This window comes from Mya arenaria, chromosome 14 (assembly GCF_026914265.1).
Source record: "Mya arenaria isolate MELC-2E11 chromosome 14, ASM2691426v1".
Classification (NCBI taxonomy): Eukaryota; Metazoa; Mollusca; class Bivalvia; order Myida; family Myidae; genus Mya; species Mya arenaria.
The window spans coordinates 1,905,073-1,927,784 of NC_069135.1; the positions used below are offsets into that span (position 1 = coordinate 1,905,073).

Here is a 22,712-nt window from a genome sequence, read left to right on the forward strand (position 1 = left end):
ATGTGAACAATATAGGCATATCTTATGCGGTCAAGGAAACTGTTCAAACAAACAATATACATTACGAGTATGTGTAATTCACATTGAGTTTGAACGCTTTAAACGAAGTAGATGATTCTAATTACTTGTGGAAACAAACATCAGCAAATGCAAGTTATCGTGTTTTATTATTATAAATATTATTATAATTATTTAGCTTGCTGTTTTGAAAATGTCTTCCACTTAATGTCCAACAGTTTATTTGTAGTTTATTACATGCACACAACTTGTCTTGTCTTTGATTGGACATCATGAATGCATGTCTTAACTGTTTTCAGACATCAGATACCTACATACACGGTGTCACAACAATAATCACCAAGTTTCTTCGTTCTGTTAATACAGGTCAACAAGGTAAGCCACACACTTTGTTTCATTTAGAGTTCTAGACTCAATGCCAAAACGGCTAGATTTGCTGAATTTTCTATCCAACTGTAGTACTTTCTTTAGTAAAAAACAGAGGTCTTTGAAATGCCAAAAAAAGTTGATTATTTTCATGTTTGTCTTATTGCACTGCAATATATTGTTTTTAATAGAGACTCCATCTATTTGTAGACGATATAACAAGTAAAATAGCGGCAAAGATGGCTTCTGCGTTCGTCTACATAAAATTGCAATTGGTAAAGGTAAGAAAATATAAAGAAATATATGCTTAAGAAGTCATGATAATGCTTGTTTCGCAAAATATATAGGCATCTTTGCCTAATTATCATATATTTTTGTGTTTTTAGTTGCAATTATTTGGTTTGGTTTTGCAAAATAATTCATATTATCTTAAGCAGACACTTATGACTGTTTTAATACACATTCCAGGTTCTGAATAATCGGGACATTACAGTGAAGCGTCAACATGATATTAAGTTAGAAACAACAACTGTGATGGCATTAGACTTAAATACTATGTTCCCTTTTTTCAATTGGAGTTATGCTTTAGATATGGAGGACGGAGAAGTGTTAGTAGAACTTATAGACAGTGGGTACTTTGCCGAACTTGAATCTTTACTTGCCGATGTAGATAGGGATGAAGTTAAATGGTACATCTTCATTTCAGCGTTGTTGGAAATGTGGAAATTCGTTCCATACGAAGATAAACTAGATATTCCCAGTGTTAAATTAAACAAGCAGTTAACAAGCGTCGATTGTGTTAATGTTGCACATGAACTAGCCAAAGAGGAGATGCATGCCGCATTCATCTCACAGTTCACAAAGAAGGTTTTAGATGATCGCTTAATTATTACAGTTGTTCACCAGTCAGTGAGCCAAGCCTTCCAACAGCTGCTTTCAGAATCCACATCCGTCCCGCCATCTCGTGCTGGTAGCATCAGCGCTGGCCAAACAGCTGAGACTCTACTTTTCACCCTTAAAATCCAACATTCAAGATACACCTATACTGAGAAACAACTTGGTTTCTTTTCTTGTTTTTGTTGCGAATTTGAAACAGCAAAATCATAACGTCGAGCACAGAAAACTGGGCAGTCGATTGAACCAAATTGAAATGGACTGGTCTGATTATCGTATGCACTATGATCCACAGTTTCATACATTGGGTAGGTATTTGATAAAACTTATTATTTTACTTATGGATTAGTGTAATATGTATTTACGTTTGCGAAGCCGTAGAAGTTTATGGTTATCATGATCCTAATGCCATTTATAAAAGCAAAGCAAAATCAAACGGTTACTGGTAATTCGTAAAATAAGTAACATGCATGGTACTTGGTAAACAATGAAAGTAAAGTTTATAAAATTATTTCTTACAGGTATTCGACAGGTGTGACGGTGTTCCTTGAAAAACACAACCCAGACTTTTTGACATATGGTCGCTTGGGAATGTTGATGGCAGAAGAATTCATAAAGATTCTGACAGGTACAATATAGTTTATACATGAAGTAGTTTTTTAGCTCGACTGTGCAGATTGCTGTTACCTTAAATATGAGTTACTCTCAGACTAGAGTCAGTACTAGATATCTTAAGAGGGGCCAAGAGAACATGCCTCTACTGTGGGTTGAGCCCAATTATGCCAATACCTCTTGAAAAGGTGCGTATTCCTGTACCACGAGATAACTCAACAATTAGTGTATACATGTACATTTACCGACACCTGTACATTATTTAATATTTCGAAATACTCCAATAAATGTCCTTATCGATTTCCCTACCCTACGTCAGCAGGCATAGCTTTCAAGTGTGTTCCCATTTTATTATTGTAATGTGTGTCGATTATCTAAGTCAAGTCAGATTTCAAAAAGCTAAACTGTTACCCCATTCACTTCCATCAGGTGATCTTGACGACGGAGCGCCACCTACATGGTGGATCAAGCAACATCTTGGCTTTTCAAGACACGTTGGGTGCTTTCAGAACCAGAGTACCAAAATCATGGTAAACAAACTAAACTAACAGATATTATTTTTGGAGTTCCTTGTTTGCCTGACACGATGCTATGATACCAACAGTAATTCGGACATGGACATTGTATGGACAGTGATGGGGATATATTTAACAACACTTTAGATTTAACTTCATTTTAAGATTAGATTCCAAGTGTTTTGATTGGACTGTATAAATAACCGACCAATGGTATGATATGAATCAGTAAGGTATATCAAGTGATAAGAATAATAATTATATTGAATGTTGCCCCGATTGTTTTATTTTGTAGGTATATTTTAACGAAACAAGAGAACGTTCTTATTGACGGAGCGTTACAAGTTGCTCACAAGGTACTTGTTGTTTCCATTATCAGTGTGTGTATACCACGTGATAAATGATGTCATAAATGGTACGTCGCGAGGCTCATTTTGCCACTTGATTTATTTGAATTTGCGTTTTTGTCAGCTGGTGGGTAGCTAAAATACAAATGAAAATGACAGAGCCAAGGTATGCTTGCGTATTTCTGAAATCTTATTAAACTTCAAGTGGTCTTCTTATTACCTTTTTTCAGGCTTATGTTACACAAAGCACAGCAAAGGATTCGGCTGTTCCCGGAACAAGTTTAACTGAAGAGACCCTTTTCTTTCTTAATGATTGCGATTCAGGTATGCACGGCTTCGTTATTTCGTTGGCTATTTGTCACAAAAGATAGGGCCGATCGTTCAAACACACAACAAGGAGTTATCAACGCAAACCTCAAGGACACATCTTCACACAACAAGGAGATATCAACGCAAACCTCAAGGACACATCTTCGCGCATAAATAATGAACTATCCTTTTTGTTTTCAAATTACGGCTTTTCATATAAGGCTTTCAATTATGTCTCGCGAAATTCTCCCCAAGACACAGAGGCTGTAGCTGATTTAGACGAATCATAAAAATACTACACGAAAGTAAATGGAACGTAGGTGTAATAATATACTATTTACCATTCTTAGCAAGGCCTCGGGCCATTTTCCTTCCACTGTATATTAAGCGAAATGAATGGCAAAAAGTAGAATCAGATTTCACCATTATACACAAGATTCGTCTTCAATATAATATAATTCTTGAAATAGGATTGGTTTTAAAAGAATTGACTTTATTCCCTGTTTAAAATATGTTAATAAAACATGTAAATGCCACAGTCGCTGGAAATAAACTCCTTCTTTGGTGTCATATTATTTGTATAAAAATTAATGTTATTTGACCAAAAGGTATCTATATTTTTTCCGATTAATCAGAAGGGGACACTCCTACTTATGATCTAGCATAACATAACTTTGAATTACTACAGTTTAAAAATCAAAAAAGTCTCAAAATGCCTAAATAGCCTTAAGTCAAACAACTCCGATATTTGGCGAAAATTTATAGTTAGAAACACATGCCAAGAAAAATACTTACAAGAACAGATGCAATAAAAACCTGCGGCCTTCATGCAAATAACGATGCAGTCTTAACTTCCCTAAAGTACAAAACCATATAGAATACCAGTATATTTTGCAAATGATTTATGTTTCGCCCTCGCAGAACTCTGTACCTCAACATAAGGCTTTGCAATGTTTAACCTTTTTGTACATCCCAACCACTTTTTTCAATGGTGAATACTTATTCTGTATATGAGTTGTATGGCTTGTCTTTATTTCATCTTTAAAATAGGACCAAGGTGTACATACGTGTTTCTGAGATTCCGTTTATTTTAGCATCGTGTATAGTGTTATTTAGCGTTGTTGCTCAAATCATTTACGGATGAAATGCGATAACCGTTTGATATATTCACAGGTTTTAAAACCTCTACCCTCTGACATGCGCGTTGAGGGCTCTGGGGGCAAATCTTAAAATCTGCGGCGACAGAAATGCACATGCAGTGCTCTGGAGCAATTGACCCAACCAAGTCCACGGGCAGGTCTCTGGGGTCAATTTTTAAAACCTTTTCCCCAATGTCAAGAGCTGGAAGTGTTAAATAGTATATATGTACTGTATTGTTTGTGGAGTTTTGTGATGTTGTTCCATGTTTCATGTTAATGATTGTTTGTTTTTGTGTTCTATGTCTTTGGCGTTTACCCTGTGCCATTAAAACGAGTTTTTGTTTAAACTTTCGGCTACTGAGCTTGTTTCGGTATTTTTTCATATAAATATTTTCCCATTGACATGCGCGGGCAGTGCTGTGGAGCAATCTTATTTTCCCCATTGCCATGCGCGAGCGGTGTTCTATAGCAAATCTAAAAACGTTTGCCAAATGACATGCGCGGACACTTCTCTCAACCAAACCTTAAAACCTTTACCCAATGAAATGCGCTGGCAGAGCTTTGATTTGTCCCTCCACTCTTTATGCCTTCCATAATTAATTTATAAAGAAACCATTGTGATCAATTAAAGCACTAAAACCGATCACATAATGGCCATTTCAACATCTTGTCCAATATATGGAGCATGCTTTTAATACAAAATGGTTAATATCGATCGGGTAATGTTCATGTCAAATACAGACTCCTTTTTGCCTTTAAGAAATCTTTTCGATGAAAATGTATGTATTGATGTAGAATAATGAGTGAAGTATAATTGTTAATAACATAGAGTGTTGAATTGAAATGGGATAAACTGACGAGCAACAGCACGTCTTAATGCGACAAGTACCATTGTCTGTTAAGCCATGAGTTCCATTGTTCCATTGTTACCATGGTGAGAAAATTACATTGTTACCACTACCACTGAGAGTTAGGCTTTATAAGATGAGAACACATATTCCAACGCATATTACAACTTCAAAGAAGACCTAATTACAGAAACACCTGGGTACCGAATATTGTACGCTCTTTACGTAATATTTGGGTCAAAAGTCAAACTTTACTGTGCAAACTGTATCAAAAATGTCATGGAAAGTGACGATATTAATATCTTTAAAACAAATTTAAATGCAAAGTATATTCAACAATGAAATCAAAATTACATATTTGAAATTTGATGAACTTTATAGAAAGAAAATGTATTTTAGCATAACCAGACTTTGAATTCATTACGGCATATTCGGTTCCACATTTGTTCTTGACCCTTAACTGAACAACTTAACCAATTAAAAGGGAATTATTAATTATTATTATTAAGGGAGTGAACTCTTTTTCATTGCCGTAGGTTAATGTATCCGCCCTTCTTCTTTTGACGCCTTCGTCACTTGTTCTTCAGTTTTAATCCGATTCGGACGTTTGATTTCTTTGTTCGTTGTCAAAAATGACGGATACTGGGACTCGACCCCAAGACAAAGTGTCGAAGCGTACAACAGGCATTCAAGATCAGCTGGTTGGTCCTTTAAATGCAGAGGCGCGTTTGAACTCAGAACTTTTGCGTAAGTGAACGCGGTTTCAACAGCTTGTTGAAGAGCGTCGCCAGTCGGCTGAGGCTCGTAGACTTTGTAAAGAGATTGAGGAGCTACGACGCCAACAAGATGACGTCGACATAGCAGATTACAGCGATTCGGGCTTTCCAGAGTTTGGCCCTAGAGTCCCCGACACGATTCATGATCAGCGAGCTTCTGAGGTATTTTACCGGAAGGCGGATATAATTATATCTACCTAGATCAACGATTCGTTTGCAGGTATTCATCCTTCGCAAAGTTCTCGGAAAAATAAGTCGCTAAATGTGCAGACATTCAAGTTAAGAAAACTCAACTCAGACTTCATTCCTTTGTTCCGAGTTAACTTGGCAAACAATCGGAAATTTAATATAATGACCTCTCTTTTGATCCAGTTATAGTGTCATTTCAAAATGTGAATATCCCCTACACAGATTCTAGGCAACGTGTCTTGTTCACTTAAAAGAGAAAAATGCACCATAAATATGGGAAACAATTGTACTCATACAATAAAGATGTATGTACACACTAAAATCTAGGTTCAGTGGTCACTTCTTTCCATATTATATGGATATTCAATATGCAGTTCTCCATGTAAAAGAACCTGAATCCCATGCTTTAGTTGGTTATCTAACTTTCTTTTCTCCTTCTGCGCCCTGCTAATCCCCATACTCCAGCCCGTCCTCTCCAGCGGAGATAAATTTAATATTCCGCATAACATTTTAAAAGCGCAAGCATTATGTCACTCCTCCAATAAATTCAGAATAACTCACTGGGGTGTTGAACTTTAAACACGCTCCTGGTTATATACCTCCTCTTAAGGTTTTAATACTAACGCTTCTCTATTTACGAGCCGTCATCTTTTTTCTAAGCGCTATGTTCAAACGTAAGAACATGTCTATAAAGAAAAACATGCCAACATTACAGTACGTTGGCATTTTAATGTAAACATAAACCTATTATGAAGACATTATCAATCAATACTTCTCAGGCTAAAGCCATCCCTTTCGTCGGTACAGGGACTTTTCGGGTGCTTTTAACGACTACATGCGAATCAAACGCCTATTTAAACTTAAAGCTCTACGCAAAATTCAATATGTGTCATTATTTTGTATGTAGACTCATGCAATAAAGAGGATTCCAGTAACAAATGAAGGAGTATATTTGGAGTGCATGTGGTTGATACACAGAATTCAGTACATATAAAGTACTGTAGTGTTTATGTGTTTATTTATGTTGTGTTTATATACAAATTTTACCTATTTTAATAATCAATCTTGTCCTGCGGAAACAAACAATGTGAATTATTACATGTAGTTATTGTCAAAAAAAAGATAAAAGGCATACTTTATATCGTCGAGTTTATAATCGTAGGTTATAACTAGTACCAAATACGCTAAACTAAGCATTACTATTTATACGATTTGTTTATGTATATTTAGGACCCGAAATATTGTCACAATATACGTACATAAAATGCGATTTATTTGGTATATAAACGCAACATGACATGATACGGCGTTGCAATGTTGTTTTCTGTACGAAATTCGGACATTTATTTTTTATATTATTTTTTAATATAGGCTTTTAAATGAAAGCTTATTTAACAATAGTTAACAAGAGTATCACTGGAAGCACAGGATGCTCCCCATACGCACATGTTCTGTGAAAATGCAAAAAATGTAATACAATTCCTTGTGGAAAGTGAATGGATAGTTCAAATTCTTCGCCAGTATAACACTACTAAAATGCTTTGTAATATTGACGATAAAAACCTCTCCTCATTTCATTTGACATCTCAACTTACTATTCATTCAGAAAAAATACAACATCGAAAGGCATTGTGCTGTCTCAATGAATTCTTTCAAGTAAGGGTTAGTGTATGTTGGTAGGCACATTCATACGAACGATAATTTTCATACGTCTCTTCGCGGACGACACTGGTCTATATGCTGTTGCCTGAGACCCTGTTTCGGTATCTCTAAACACTGACATTTATATAAGTTGGCAATGAGCTGACAAATGGCTAATTTATTTAAACCGAGTAAAACATAATTACTATTTATATCATACATATGTATCAAACGAATCCGGCTTCCCTTTCGAATTCATATTATACATGTACAAGACGTTACCTCACATAAAGTCATTGACCTCTTTTTCTCAATCAATGATATCTGGCAAAACCATGTATACACTCAATATCGCAGGAAAGGTTTGAAAACAGGTTTACGCTTTGTGTTCATTACTCCTACTTGATAGGAAATCACTTAAAATGATTTATAAGTCATTCATCAGACCAACTTTTGAATACGGCGATGTTGTGTGAGGGAAGCTGACCCATCGGGTGATACCCTTGAGAACAAGTCCAGCTTGGGGAAATCAGAATAATCGCCGGAGCAGCAAAAATTGAGAGCAGCAGAGCCTTACAAAGATGTACGAAATGATAACTTCATTGAGACTTCCTTATCATAGAACGGGTGTATTATGTTACTTCCTAGGATCTACATAACTCTTCTTCTACAAGGAAATTTGTCTGTAATACACAATTATTTACAAACGCATTCATCCCCTCAACTCTTTTTCGTTGGAATGAACATCCGACGAACGTCAGATCGTCTGAAACACATCCCGTTTTCAAACAGAGACTTTCGACACTTCGTAGGTCGAATGTACCGGTGTATATCTACAGAGACAAACGTGTAGACCCAATCAATCATACGCGCACAAGAACATATAAAAGAATCCTACGGCAAAATCTTGTTTCAAAGAATATGATTTGAAGTCCATTTTGTCAGTTGATCAAATTTAATCAACTAAATACTCTTTCTTTCATGGCAACATCAATCTTCAGAACAGACACAACATTCTTAAATATATACATTTAAATGAGCCTACAACAATCCAAACACTCTTATTTGTAAATACAGTTTACAGCGATAGTACAAACTAAACCATTTTAGCCATGTTTAGCCATGTTCACAAATTCATATCCACCAAAGAGGTTTCCTTAATTTATGCGAGGCCTACTCAAGATTTCCTTGTTTTTGAGAAGAACCAGTTCACATAGTCGTATTTGTTTATATATTCATTTATTTGCTCGCAAATGAAAATCTACTTACGGACATATTTATAATATGAATTTGATCATGGGCGAAGTGTTCTTAATCGAATATGTATGTACAATAAAAGTCATACCGTTCATAGATATACAGTAGAGAAATAACTTATTGTTGATATAGTCAGAACACTATATTAAAATATATAGATATAGTTGTTAACACTGTGATATTAATAAACCTGTTTATACATATGTTCCGCCATACATATTCATAAGCCATTAATTTGATCACTTTTGTCGTGTTGTCCTATTTTAGATATGTACTGTATGGTATAATTCGTATGAATACACTTTCTTCTTTTTCTTCTTTTTCTTCTTCTTCTTCTTCTTCTTCTTCTTCTTCTTCTTCTTCTTCTTCTTCTTCTTCTTCTTCTTCTTCTTCGTCTTCTTCTTCTTCTTCTATTAACCTTTTTACATATTCTCAACTTTCCTTTTCCCCTTCTATACTCAACATCGGAACCGAGTCAATTACTCTTTTGTTATGCATTTATCCTTAATATATAAAGCTAAACTATTTACAATAATAATGAAATGAAAAGTAATTTCACATTTTAAGTGCAATTTTCAAAAACATGTTCATAGTGTAAACTCAATTTATTGCAACATATAAGAGGAGAAGTGCGGTAATAGTATAAGCTTTTAGCTATCTTCTCAATCCTTGCAGTTATATACGTATACTATTGGTTTTTATTATTTCAAACACCCCTAGTTTTTCATATATTATATAATTTTATGTAGTGGGTTATTTGTGCTTTGTTGAGTATTGTGCTGTTGGTCCATGTTTCTGGTTTGTGAGTTTTTTTGTGTTCTATATCTTTAAACTTTCGACTACTGCACTTGTTTTTTTCTAGTTTTTCATGTAAATATCAATGATTTTTTATGAAACGAATTTATGTATAAACTAAAGGATAACTAATGGAATTGTTACAATTATTTTGCTAATGACTAAGCCTTGTTTAATTGACATCTAATTGTTTTTTATCATTGGACATGTGCTTGTGTTAGAAACTGCATATGACGCTATATGAATATAGGTATTTGTGAATAAGTGAATAAAGCATTTGTCAATTACCTTCCATTCATGGTATTTTTCAAGAGTAATTATCCACTTACGGAAAGAACCAGAATATTTCCTACAATGATATAATATTTCATTTTTACTGTGAATGATACATATACATACAAATGAAAAACTACATAAAAAGTATTTTAACCAATAAATGAATATAAAACGGAACTCAAAGGGGCATTATTGTCACGACAGTGGCACATGTAAGCAATTTATAGAGTTTTGAGTTTATTTGAGAATACAAAAGGCAAGATTCCTATGCCTACACAATCAGTAAATATGTTTATGCAAATAACATAGTCAAATGTGAGTCATTCTTTAAATTGTATATTGCAGATAGATTTAAAAAGAAAGTACTATAGCGCAACATGCACATAGCGAGGGTATCAAATGAATATTATCCGTAATAAATATAGTAGGCTTTCTCAACTCGATTTTTTTTTAAATACAATGTAACATACATCGATAATTTTCTATTTACATTGGTATTTTGAGAGGTGAATACATCTATAATTAAACTTTAATCATAATCGGTCTTGCATAATAATATGTATCGATTAAAGCGTTTAGAATATCATTATACAATTTACATTCAAGAACAATATGATATTCATCTTCTAGTACATTACAACAATGACATTTCCTGTCCGAATAAGGTACATATATTAAAGAGCGGTACCAATATGACGTTAAATGAAGAAAGAAAATCTATCAAGAGAGCATTACGTGAATCAATTCTACTTTAGAAATCAGTTTCTCTTCACTGGTTCCAAACAATTCAATTAGATTATTGAAATAGTTGAGTTCTCTAGGGATAGTTACGGTATATTGAAATATCTTTGTTTTGAATGATGTGGTATAACTTTAGCTAAAGGACGCACGCAACTATACCAGAAGACCAAGAATAGCCCGGATCTTAGGGCAGTTGGTCTGTGAATGGTCGTCTGATATTGGTTTTTACAGTGGTTTCCTATTATGCTGCGTATAAAAGAAAGCAGAGATGGCTTAAGATCTGTTTGGGCTGTTAAATTGAATTGTAACAGTTTACATGTTTTTGCTTTTATTGTAATAGGCTCCGACGTAAATAAAGATTTTTTAATAGTAGTTGGATAACTGCCCAGAACGTTTTTAAAAGCACCATGGTGTACACGTAAAATCTTTAAAAAGAAGTAAAAATGGAAATAAAGTTAAATTTTCAGCAAAAAATATTAATAATTTTAGATGTATGCATCTTGGCTGACACTTTTGGATTCTCAAAAACATTAAGAAAACAGCGGAGTAGGTTGGACCATGCTATTGAGCCGCTTGTGAAACGCACATATAGTGAAGGAACCTTTAACCAACGGAGTTTAGACAGTCAACCCAATATTTTAGAAGTAATCGAATCATCTCATTTCATGAACAGAAAACGATTCTTTCAGTATTCACCATTTATAAAAAATCATGCAACTATTGCAAGACCAAAAACGAAGAACGAGCAGTCCGCAAGCACAAAAGATGTGCGTTTATTACATGTATTTTTAAGAGTGTTAAGTTATTTGACAGGGATAAAATCAAAGGCACCGCTGCTGTTAGAGACTGATGAACGCTCACGTAAAAGTGAACACCTGGAAGAGCGTAAAGCTCAGAAATCAAACAAACCGCCAGCTTCAGTTTGGAAATATACAAATGATATGGATATCAAAAACCAAAGTATGGACGAGAAACATGAAAGGCCAAGGTACAACCAAATCGTTGCAATTCGCGGGGATCAAAGCAATACTAAAGAACCGCAGTATCGTTACACAAAACCTTTGATTTTAGGAAATGAGAATAGTGCAATCGCGTCTTATCCAGGGAATTCAGTTTCAAAAGAGATACGTAACGACAAGTATTTAGCTCATAGAAAGACAAACTCTATTCTAGATAAACTATCTATGCCTAAACAGTCCGTAAACAAAAAAGAACTTATTACGAATTATAATATTGATTACAAAACACTTGATGACTTACCCAAAATACAAAAAACAAATTATTTTCCCAGTACAAATATAGGAACATTAGAGAGTGGTGATGAAAACATTGGTGACAGTCCAGTTCATTTTGTCGAACCATCCAATACACAAGCAGACCAACTGTTGACGGATGCACGTTTATCTGATGGACTAATTGAGTACGGTGACACAGATTACTGGGAAGCAATTGGTAGTTCATATGGAGACTATGGAGATTACCAAAACCTCGATGCAAACAGTGAATTTGGTAGTTTCGGAGCAAATCAGGACCATAAGCCATATTTTGGACACAGCCCCGAAAGTTCTTCATACGGCGATTCTTTCGGATTCTTCGGCAAGTTTAAAACTGACAATGTAAGTATGAAGTATTTTTCAAGAAAATTACTCAAAAGAAGTCTTTTCACGTTTGACACATATGTGAGACAAACTAACGAAAAAACAAAACTGTAGTAATTCTAGAATTCTCTTTTGTAACATTCGGTGATCGCATGGTAGACACAAACGTGTAATCAAAATACATATGCAAACATATAAAATGTGTCACAAACTCCAGAGCAACTCATATAGTCTATTACCAACGATCCATCCAAAACACCATATACAGTAAAACTGCGGTCGTTCGGACATGCGGCCGTTCGAGAACCGGCGTTCCTTTGAGATCGGAGCTTGGTCCCGAACTTTTTTCCTTCTATTTTCATATAAAATATGCTGACGCTGGATCATAACCTAAGTAAGTAGAGTAATCGAGATTTTGCGAAACTTTAATCTGCAAAATGCCATAATATGTACTGTCATATTTAAATGTTGATTGTTTAGAAAATGTGTTTTTTTGTAAAAGTTAAACATAACTGTTTATTCATTTATAATTGCTTTTTTTCCCTTTTACATTTAATATACGACAACCTTTGAACATATGAGCGATTTCCACAACGCAACAGATAATCGGTATCGTAGTCGGTTTGTTGACTTCAAACTTAAAATACACTGAAATATATTTCATAACAGACTGGAAAATTGAAACTCGGGTCGTTCGAAACATTGGTTCCCTCGAGGATTTCAGCTCGGACCACCACATCCTCGAGCGATCGCAGTTTTACTGTATATATACATATAAAATTATATTATATTATGAGTTACAATGAATTAAAGATGGATGTCAAAGATAATGCTGCGATGCTTGGGAAACAAACCATGATTTTCTGATTATTTGCTAAATGCCGTATTATGATGGTTCTAACTATCAAAACCCATTTTGAAACGATGTTAGGTACTGTAGAGTAGAATATATTCGTAACCAGCAATCTTGATGATCCTGCAAAGATCGAGACATGAAAAGGACAGCTTGATGTGATTTAAATCAATATTCTCACCCTTGTTATCGCGTAAGTATATAGTGGTCATTATTCATTGCCGTCAATGAACATTATTTGCATCGTTATGATAATGTTTGCCACCATAACTACTCACTTCGTCGTTTTGAATGTCGTCACTTACGTCTTAGTAGTTTTAGAAGTCGGGTGTACGTTTATTTCACAACACCCTCGGACTATTCCTGTGCGTTTGATAAAACTGTGGTTTGTATAAAGACTTCTTGAACGGAAAGACATACGCAATGCCATCTTTCGTATGGTATACCTTTTATTTGGTTTTACCGAATTGCGGCATGGCTAGGCAGTTTCTGAACCGAACTATTTAAGCAATACATCCGAGCCATCCAATTAATTGTAAATCTTGCTTTCATCCTTAAAATAAAAAAGTCACCGGAAGCTTTGGGTGATTGCAAACTATAGCAAGCGGACATGGATTACCGTTATCAGTTTGTTTCATTTTCCGACGTCAACAATTTACTCTAAAAAAACACAAAACAATGAAACAAAGATGCACTCTACAATGGTATGGTGTTCCAATCATTAAATTGGATTGCCTATCAATTTCCTTTTCAAATAGTTAAAAATATTACACGCTGTACTGATAAATCCGTATCACGCTGCTGTCATTTTCTGATCACATATCAGGCAAATGTTGTGTGTTGAGTACGTTTCACACACTGATGTTTATTTACGGGACATCTTCTAATGAATATATACCGGAACGAAGTGAATTTCCAAACGAAACTATTCTGAAATAATTTTTCTACTGATGACTTAAAGTCATTACTGCGGTTGATTTATGACGTCATTTACTGAGTGGAAATTCCGGGATATATCGTGTCAATACTGAGTACAGTGGGTTGTGTTGGTTAAACGTTGCGTTAAAACATGGAATCAATCAAAAGAGGCATATCACCAACAGAATATTACGATAAGACGCTTTTCCGACGACCTGTTTCACGTCCTGTGCGGTGTATAACCACGCATTGGTCTCGACCGCTTCTTCATATCGACGGATACATGCTAACACACCGATCCGGACGTCAGAAAAGCGCCCTATCTTAATATCAGCTATTTATGTATGGCTAATTTTGTTATCTCAATTAGAATTTTCAGTTCATTAATATCGAATACTTCTCTCATTTAGACATAGGATCCACCAAGTGCACTCAGAACAGAATAGCATATTCGATATAATTAGTATTATTATTATCATTATTATTATTTATAATAATAATAAAAAAATATCTTTATTTTAACAATTACACTTATAATAATAATAATAATAATAATAATAATAATAATAATAATAATAATAATAATAATACTAATAATACTACTACTACTACTACTACTACTACTAATAATAATAATGATTGTAATATAATAACTATAATAATAATTATTATAATTATAATAATTAAACAATATTATTTTAATTATTATTATTATTTTATTATTATTAATAATAATAATAATAATAATAATAATAATAATAATAATAATTATAATAATAACAATAATAATAATAATAATAATAATAATAATAATAATAATAATAATAATAATGATGATAATGATTATTATTATTATCATCATTATTATTATCATTATTATTATTATTATTATTATTATTATTATTATTATTATTATAGTGGTAGTGATAGTGACAGTGGCAGCGGTAGTTGTAGGGGTAGTAGCATGTGTTTATGTAGAAATAAATAATCTCCATCTATCTCCTAAAATAACAAACAGGGGACAAACGCATGTCTGATGATTATTGTGAGGTGAAACAAAACGGTGCTGTGATAAGGATTTGAAGGTAGGACCCCCAAATGAGTGATAGTAAATATGGAAATCATGAAAAGATGAACAACAATAATTTACTTTAGATTTCCATACCGTTTAAAGAATTATACCAATATTAGACAAATGGAGTTTGTTATACAATGCATACATTTTTAAATCTTGTTGTGTGAAGAAAAAGAAAAGAAAACGTTTTAAGAAATGCTGCTTATTTATTTGGTCGTTTAAATACGCTCTTTATACAGGTAAAAATGTACATGGTCATGACGGTAATGATTCAATACATGAGTTGTTATTGTCATGCTGACTGTGATGCTCTACATTAGCGTGTAATACTAAATGTTTTAGTTGTTCGAATCATAAGGAGGTGAGATAGTGAAATATAATTCTAATGCGTAGACCTACCCTATTTTCTTCTGTTTGATTGTTTTCTATTAAAAGTTATACATTAAGTGTTTTGGACATTTAACTTTAACAGTGATGCTAATAATAATTGTATCGGTGTTCTTAAAAAAATAATTTTTGTTTTTGTAACAGAAAAATCTCAAGAAAAAAAATGTCTAATAAAAATTGCATGTTTTGTACTTCATCAAATATGTTAAAGTTATTAAACTGATAAACAGTTTGGCAAATTTGTAGTGGTTGACGGCAAGTATTGATGAAAACATTTCCACGAGTGGTATTTTGTTATAAACTTAAAGAAGTATGGCAGTCAGATTGTATGTCCCGAAAAGAACTGTGTTTGATCAACGGAGTAAAATTCGACAAATCAATTCATCACGTTTGTAATTTATTAGTGTACAACATAAAAATGTAAAAGTAAATGATCAAGAGAATGCAATATAGACGCTCATTGAATAAAAGAAACTATATGATGCAAACATATTACCACATATAGCAGAATTTATATCAGATGTATAAAATGTATAACATATATTGAAAAAAAAGGTTATACCATCCTTACAGCATTATTATTAATTTATTTTTGAAATACAATAAAAACACTTTAATCGATGAATTGATGAAGACTTGTAAATAAGTTAACTAAAAAAACGTGATTAATTATTGAATAAATAAAAAGAATTGATCAATCAACAAATTAAAAAAGACATTATAAATCAATAAGAAGTAATTGCAGTATTATTTTGACGTTTAGATGTAATAACAGCATTATAATTAATATCATTATGAAGTTAGATGTACTTGCAGTGCAATTCTGACATAAATACATGATTGCAGTATTAGTTTGACGTTTATAAGTAATTGCAATATAATTATTATGTTGGGGAGTTATTCAGGTACTATCGAAGTGTTTTGTTAACGTTTTACATGTTTACATCACAGGACCGGTGTGAGGAAAAAGTCGGTAGTCCTTGCAAGACAGACGACGATTGTTATTGCAGTGGGCGCCCTAATATGTTCGTCTGCTTACGGTCAGAGTGCGTCTTGACCTCAAATGTCCAGGGTAAGGCAAAAAACACATCTGTATATCGTTTTTCCTTGTAGTTTATACTGGGATTTGGATAGGGAAACATACTACGATCAGCATTTGACATGACGAAATAGTGACTCTTTTAAATTCAATGATACGTAGTGTACCATTTAAAATATTTGAACGATATCTACATGCAAACTATTCTGTAATCCATTGCAGCAGACGACATCTATGAAGATCAAAAATGGCATGACGAACCCGTTGACTTCCTTTAGAGACACAACTCGAGGACATGAGTGGTACGGATGTATGATTAAAGACGCTGACTGAAAGGAAACACCGCTAGCGATCTCAAGCGGTTGCGATGGACACAAATAATGGTTTTAGAGACTAGATTAAAAGAGACTAGATATTGAATAGTCAAACAATTGTGTTTGTTTACTTTGCATGTTGTTTCTTCATCCAATTACTTTGTAAAGTTCCATTTCATTGTTGTTACGTTAATTTGAACTGCCTGTATAGTAAGACAAGGTACAATATGATCATGTTGGTCGACGTTAATATATGCCATCGTCATTTACAACGCTATTTATTCTGTGTGTTCTGTATACCGTTAGAATTCCTTATATAATAATCACCACACATTATCAAAGTGTAATGGGGCAAAATGTATCATGGAATAATTGTTGTCATTATTGAGGTTGTTGTCATCCTTACGATGTCAAGAAGTAGACACAATAAATCTTGTTCGCTTGGCAAAAATCTATTATCGTCTTGTATCAACTTTATTACTTGGTGTTGGCCGGATTGATTGCGATTACACAATGGAATCTTCAGGGACAAGCTCTTTGGACAAACATAGCGATGACCTGTGACAGTGGCATATGGTTCAAGGTCACATACTAACTCAACGAGAGTCGCACAACGTCATAAATCGAGAAAGAATGGGTACTTCTTGGAAACGACTAGTAGCCTAAACGAAACTTGAGATACAATACGCAATGAGATAAGAAACAGTACAAACATATCAAAATACCGACTTTGGTAAATACTGAAGAAACCGCATTGACGCAGTGAAAACTATCTAAGAACTCTCTGGGATTTGCACCCGTTTCCGAACGCTCCACCTTACACCTGCAAAATATGATTTTGATTATGGTACTATAATTGTTAAAACTAGCCTAAATAATGATGAGTACGTATTTTTGAGCATGATTTATCGACCAGCCGGACTGCTAGCAGGGCTCTTCACAGACACTTAAAACTAATTAGGGAATACATGGTGTCGAGATGTGGGAAATTTATCCGGCGAGCGAGAAAGATATCACGAACTTGGATTAAATACATCCTGATATTTAGTTTTCAAAACGTGAAAACGTTTCATGACGTGTTAAATGACATGAACCACAGTGAGAGGTCGGACGACATATGTTTTGTCGTATCGGAAGACATTGCAGTAAGCACATAGATAATATATCAGATATTTCCAGAAAATGACGTCAACATGACCAAAACGATCATTCTCGATCATTCATCGTTAACAAAACTATTCACTCTCCTTTTCAATAAAGCATCTTCAACATTTTCATTATGTGTACTGTTCACACTGCATGATAAATATAAACATCACAAATACACAGATTAAATTAGACATAAATTATTTAACGTAATAACCCCAATATCATATATAACGATTCATCTTGCTAGCAAATATGTTTTGATTTCTGCATGTCAATGACATCACATTTAAAAGCCGGCTTAAAACAAGGGAGTCTTATAAAAAATACAGTGTAAGCGGAATGGTATTAAAAAACAATACCTAATGCGGGCAAGGAAAGCGTTTATATGGTTTCTGTAGTTGCTCATATTCATACGCTACATGTGCACTTCTAGTAATAATAACAATCTGATCAGGTGGCCTAAAAGTGTTGGTTTAGTTTATATTGCGATTGCAGATTGTGTGTGAAACAATGCCAACTTGATTTGATAGGCCTTTATCAGGTCAACACGAAGTTCAACCTCAATTACACGATAGTAGGTTGAATGACGTGTGTTGTCACAGAAATATGTAGACGAAGTTGAGATTATCATGAGCACACATATTAACCATGGTTTACATTCATGAAAATGGTGATTAATGTTGAATTTTTGACGACTTGAATATCAAACATAGTGTCTGCATTAAATGAAATAAATCTTTTGAATGTTGCTGAGAACTTTAAGTGTTAAAACCATAAGGCGTATTTAGAAACCGTATTATAGTACGAACAACGGCCATGCTTTACCCTTAAAAAACTGTAGATTGAACATTCCTTAAATTCACTATTACATTTCACTAATACTCAATGACGATACCATTCAAGATGTCACTGTTTATATGACTATCATTAATACATGGCCTCAAATGCAAAGATTACCATATTACATTTAATGGGAATCTAGGAAAATACGTAACGTGTTTGCATCCTACCCAAACTATTGTAATTTCATGCCTATTAAAGAAAATACATTTAATCTCAATATGTAATGCATTGTACCTTAAAGTGTAACACATATATAAACTGCATACTGCAAAGAATGTTTTCAGGGAGAGGATTCGCCACAAAGAACACGTGTACGCAAAATCGTAAGACATCGCGTTTGTTAACATACAGATTAGTGACAAAAATGGCGTCAATATGTAATCAATTGTGTTTCATGTTTAACCAATTTTAAAATCAATGCCATGGATAATGAAATTACATGTATCTTTGTGAACAATATGCTGCTTATTCTCGGAACGCTTTGAGACCATCTGATTGATCTGCAAAGCATTTTAGCTGAAAGAATAACTTGAGTAAAGTTAATTGTCCGTAAAGGAAGCCAACAACACCGTTGCATGATTTCATAATTTTCCCACATACTTCTAAAACAACATGACATTGGTTTTATTAAGTGGACACTTAAAGGTCCACTTAGCCCTTTAACATTTGCTATAATAGAAACGCACTTGGAGTTTGTTTGATCACACAAATGTTATTCAGTATGACCACATACAACGAAGCAGATCGTATGTGTAGATTCTCAGTGGAAAAAACAACAACTGTTACATTGCTAGGAACAAGCCCAGCAAACACATGACGTTGGATCAACGTCGAATATAGGTTGGATTTAGGTCGCGACGTCGGCGACTTAAATACAACGTTGTATCAACGTCAAAATCACGATGTCAGTCCGACGTCGCAATTAGACATCGAACCGACGTTGTGATTTGGTTATTGTTTGTAATAAGTTGTATTTTTTAAGTTAATACATGATATACACATGATGTAACAAGAAGTTGCTCGAAAATCGTGATACTGCTGCAAATAAATATTAAAATTCGATCATGTTATTATTCAAGTTGCTTCCCTTGTCTGTGCCCTTGGTTTCTGTAATTGGAATTTCCGCATGGTGTCGCATGTTTATAGACTTTTTTCTTTCTTTTTTTTTGTTGTTGTTAAAATTCATCTTGTTAAACAAAAATTAGCACAAATAATTATATCGATAGCTTCTAATCATGTCATTTAGATAATTCCGAAAAAATGCATGTTTAATTCCTTATCTTAAAATAGACGCGCGCAATTTTGAACCCATTTCGATCCGCCATATTGCTCGTGAGGTGTACGAATATTGAAGAGAGAGAAAGAGTCAAATACTCCTCTAGAGACTCGACGGATCATTTTTTAAATAATACAACAAGGTAAGTTGATACAATGCATGACGAACGGTTTATAGCAATAATTTTCTGGTGTTTTACAAGGTTGCTTCAATGAAATGTTAGCATACATGTAATTCAACCCAATTCGCCCTCAATTGACATCGCGCCGATTTGTACTTTTTTGTATGAGAAAACAATGTTAATTGTTCTCTTGAATAATGTCTGTAAATACTAGTAGTTTTTGTGTAATTTTCATCTTTGATCAGGGTCCGAAAGGCCCATCTTATTTACAATTGTTTTTGTTAAATTCAATGTCATCCAGCAAAATTATATATATTGTTATCAATTTCATATTATTATGTACCCCTTTTTGACAGGTTTATGACGGATGATGTAATGCCTAGCTTTACCGTGAAGGGGAAAAGGAGAAAATGACTTTCCAAAAGCAGTTTTTCAAGGTGTTCAAGGTAATACTTGCGAAGTCAAATCTGCTTCTTGACAGTAATCATTTAATTATGTTATTATTAAAGTGAGTACCAGGTATAATCTTGTGCATTCACTTCTTATAAAAATACCACTAGTGCCCGCTCAAGGAAAACAAAGCAATGATTCACTGGAATTGATTTCATACGCGATAGCTTTGATCACAGATTCCAGTAACTGAAATAAGTAAAACAATTAAAAGATAATGAAAAAATACAGCAAATATTGTACCAAAACTGGGGAAATTTTGTTGTGTGGAATTTGATATCAAAACTTTTTTCTCAGCAGTTTCAAGTCAATATAAATATTTTTTGACAAGATTGTTATGTATTTCAGCAAGTGTCACTGTGTTTACTGCTACTGAACATGAGGTTGATGGGGCAATTGGATCCTGTCTGAAGTACGCTCCAGACAGACAAGGAGGTGGAGGACGACGAACTATTTACACAAGTTAATTAACATACATCTCTAAACTTATAAATTAACAATGTGTCATTTTAATAATTTAATGTGCCTTTATCATTCAATACTTTTAGTGTCTGTACAGATTTGTTGTGAAAATAAAACTTGTACATCCTCTGAGTTGTTTGTTAATTAATGTAGGTGAATGCTGCGGTAATTCCTAATTACCTGTAACCTGTGTGGTATGCATATTTATGCTATGGATTTTGGTCGTTATCACGACATTGTTTCAACGTCGTAACTCCGACTTGTTTCAACGTCATAACTCTGACGTTGTTTCAACGTCGTGATTTCGACGTCTAAAAAACTTTCATTTTCAACCAATATACAACGTTTATCCAACGTCAGTTTCTGACGTTGTTACAACGTCTTTCCAACGTCAATTGTTTGCTGGGAGTTGAGTTAATCTGAGAACCAAATTTTATTCTATAATGTTTATATGTGTACTACCTGATAAATGTCGCGGAAAGAGTTATGTAAAGAGCTCAATATCAGGTTAATCTTGGAGTGCTTACTAAGTTTTCACTACTCTTGTCTGAGTGGTTCCCCAAAAAATTACTAATTGCGATGTGTTGCTTTTTGATAATATATTTTGTTGTCTTGTGAGCTTGTATATCTCTATTTTAGATTTTTTTTCGACATTGGGCCTTGTGCCTTTAAATGAGATCTGTCTTCTGAATTTGTTTTAGTGTACGCATAACATGTTTACCAGTTGCCGCTAGTACATATGTGCTTTCGACAATCGTCGTTTTGATTTGGCATACCAATTATGAATACTAATGGGGCTCGAACCTATAACTTCAGATGAGATGCTCGTCCACTCTGATCATCCTTAATAACACAATGTACGAACGCAAATACATTTAACGACAAAAGTGTTCGCACAAAAGACAATACACATGCAACATATACATATACGTCAGTATGAAAGAGAAAGGAGCATTGAACTTAGCATTGTGAGACTCCAGCTATAATTGTCTTTACATCAGAGAATGATGTACCTATTAACGCTCTGAGACGTATTCAGTAATAAATGCGATACCCATCTCGCCAAAATATTCCATATCCATTTTCTTAAAATTCCTCCCGATGTTTATGGTTAAAAGAAAATTCGTAAAATTAATTGTTTCCAGCAGCTAGTTGGGCAGATAGACCCAACAAATTGCTGGGATCTTATTTAAGCCATGGATATAATGGCAAGAGTACTTACCTTTTGGTTTTTTTAAGGATGAGTCCCTTATAAAAATATAAAGTTGAATATGGCGTCCTTTAAGGTACATAACTAATCTTTCAGTCCTTTGATTTAATTAAAAAATGCAGGTTTGTGTTTTCTTTAAAACCGTTTTTTTTGGCTTGCTCGAAATGTTTCAGCGTGTAAGGCAGACTGTGTTGGAGTTTTATAGTTTCAAACAATAACTGCATCATATCTTTGAAAAGGTTTTGCATTAGGTACTCTGAACTGTATTCTTTTGTCTGCAGATCGAGTCGAGAT

The 22,712-nt window shown here is 34.0% G+C and overlaps 1 protein-coding gene and 1 long non-coding RNA gene across 2 annotated transcripts; both read left to right on the plus strand.

Annotated features, from left to right (window-relative positions):
* Positions 1-11,049: 11,049 nt before the first annotated feature.
* On the plus strand, positions 11,050-17,270 carry LOC128217090 (uncharacterized). Its single transcript, XM_052923973.1, has 3 exons — positions 11,050-12,339; positions 16,506-16,626; positions 16,816-17,270. Exons 1-3 carry the CDS (start codon positions 11,167-11,169, stop codon positions 16,869-16,871), a joined length of 1,350 nt encoding a protein of 449 aa, XP_052779933.1. The 5' UTR covers positions 11,050-11,166; the 3' UTR covers positions 16,872-17,270.
* Positions 17,271-20,228: 2,958 nt separating this feature from the next.
* Positions 20,229-21,319, plus strand: LOC128217098 (uncharacterized). Its single transcript, XR_008258182.1, has 3 exons — positions 20,229-20,317; positions 20,653-20,742; positions 21,095-21,319. It is a non-coding gene; the product is annotated as an uncharacterized LOC128217098 (long non-coding RNA).
* Positions 21,320-22,712: the final 1,393 nt, after the last annotated feature.

What these genes read in the sequence shown, in the direction of transcription:
- LOC128217090 (XM_052923973.1), top strand. Translation starts at nt 11,167, where the DNA reads ATGGAAATAAAGTTAAATTTTCAGCAAAAAATATTAATAATTTTAGAT. An exon ending in GCAAGTTTAAAACTGACAAT is followed by an intron (nt 12,340 to 16,505) that starts GTAAGTATGAAG and finishes TTTACATCACAG; the next exon opens with GACCGGTGTGAGGAAAAAGT. An exon ending in CTTGACCTCAAATGTCCAGG is followed by an intron (nt 16,627 to 16,815) that starts GTAAGGCAAAAA and finishes AATCCATTGCAG; the next exon opens with CAGACGACATCTATGAAGAT.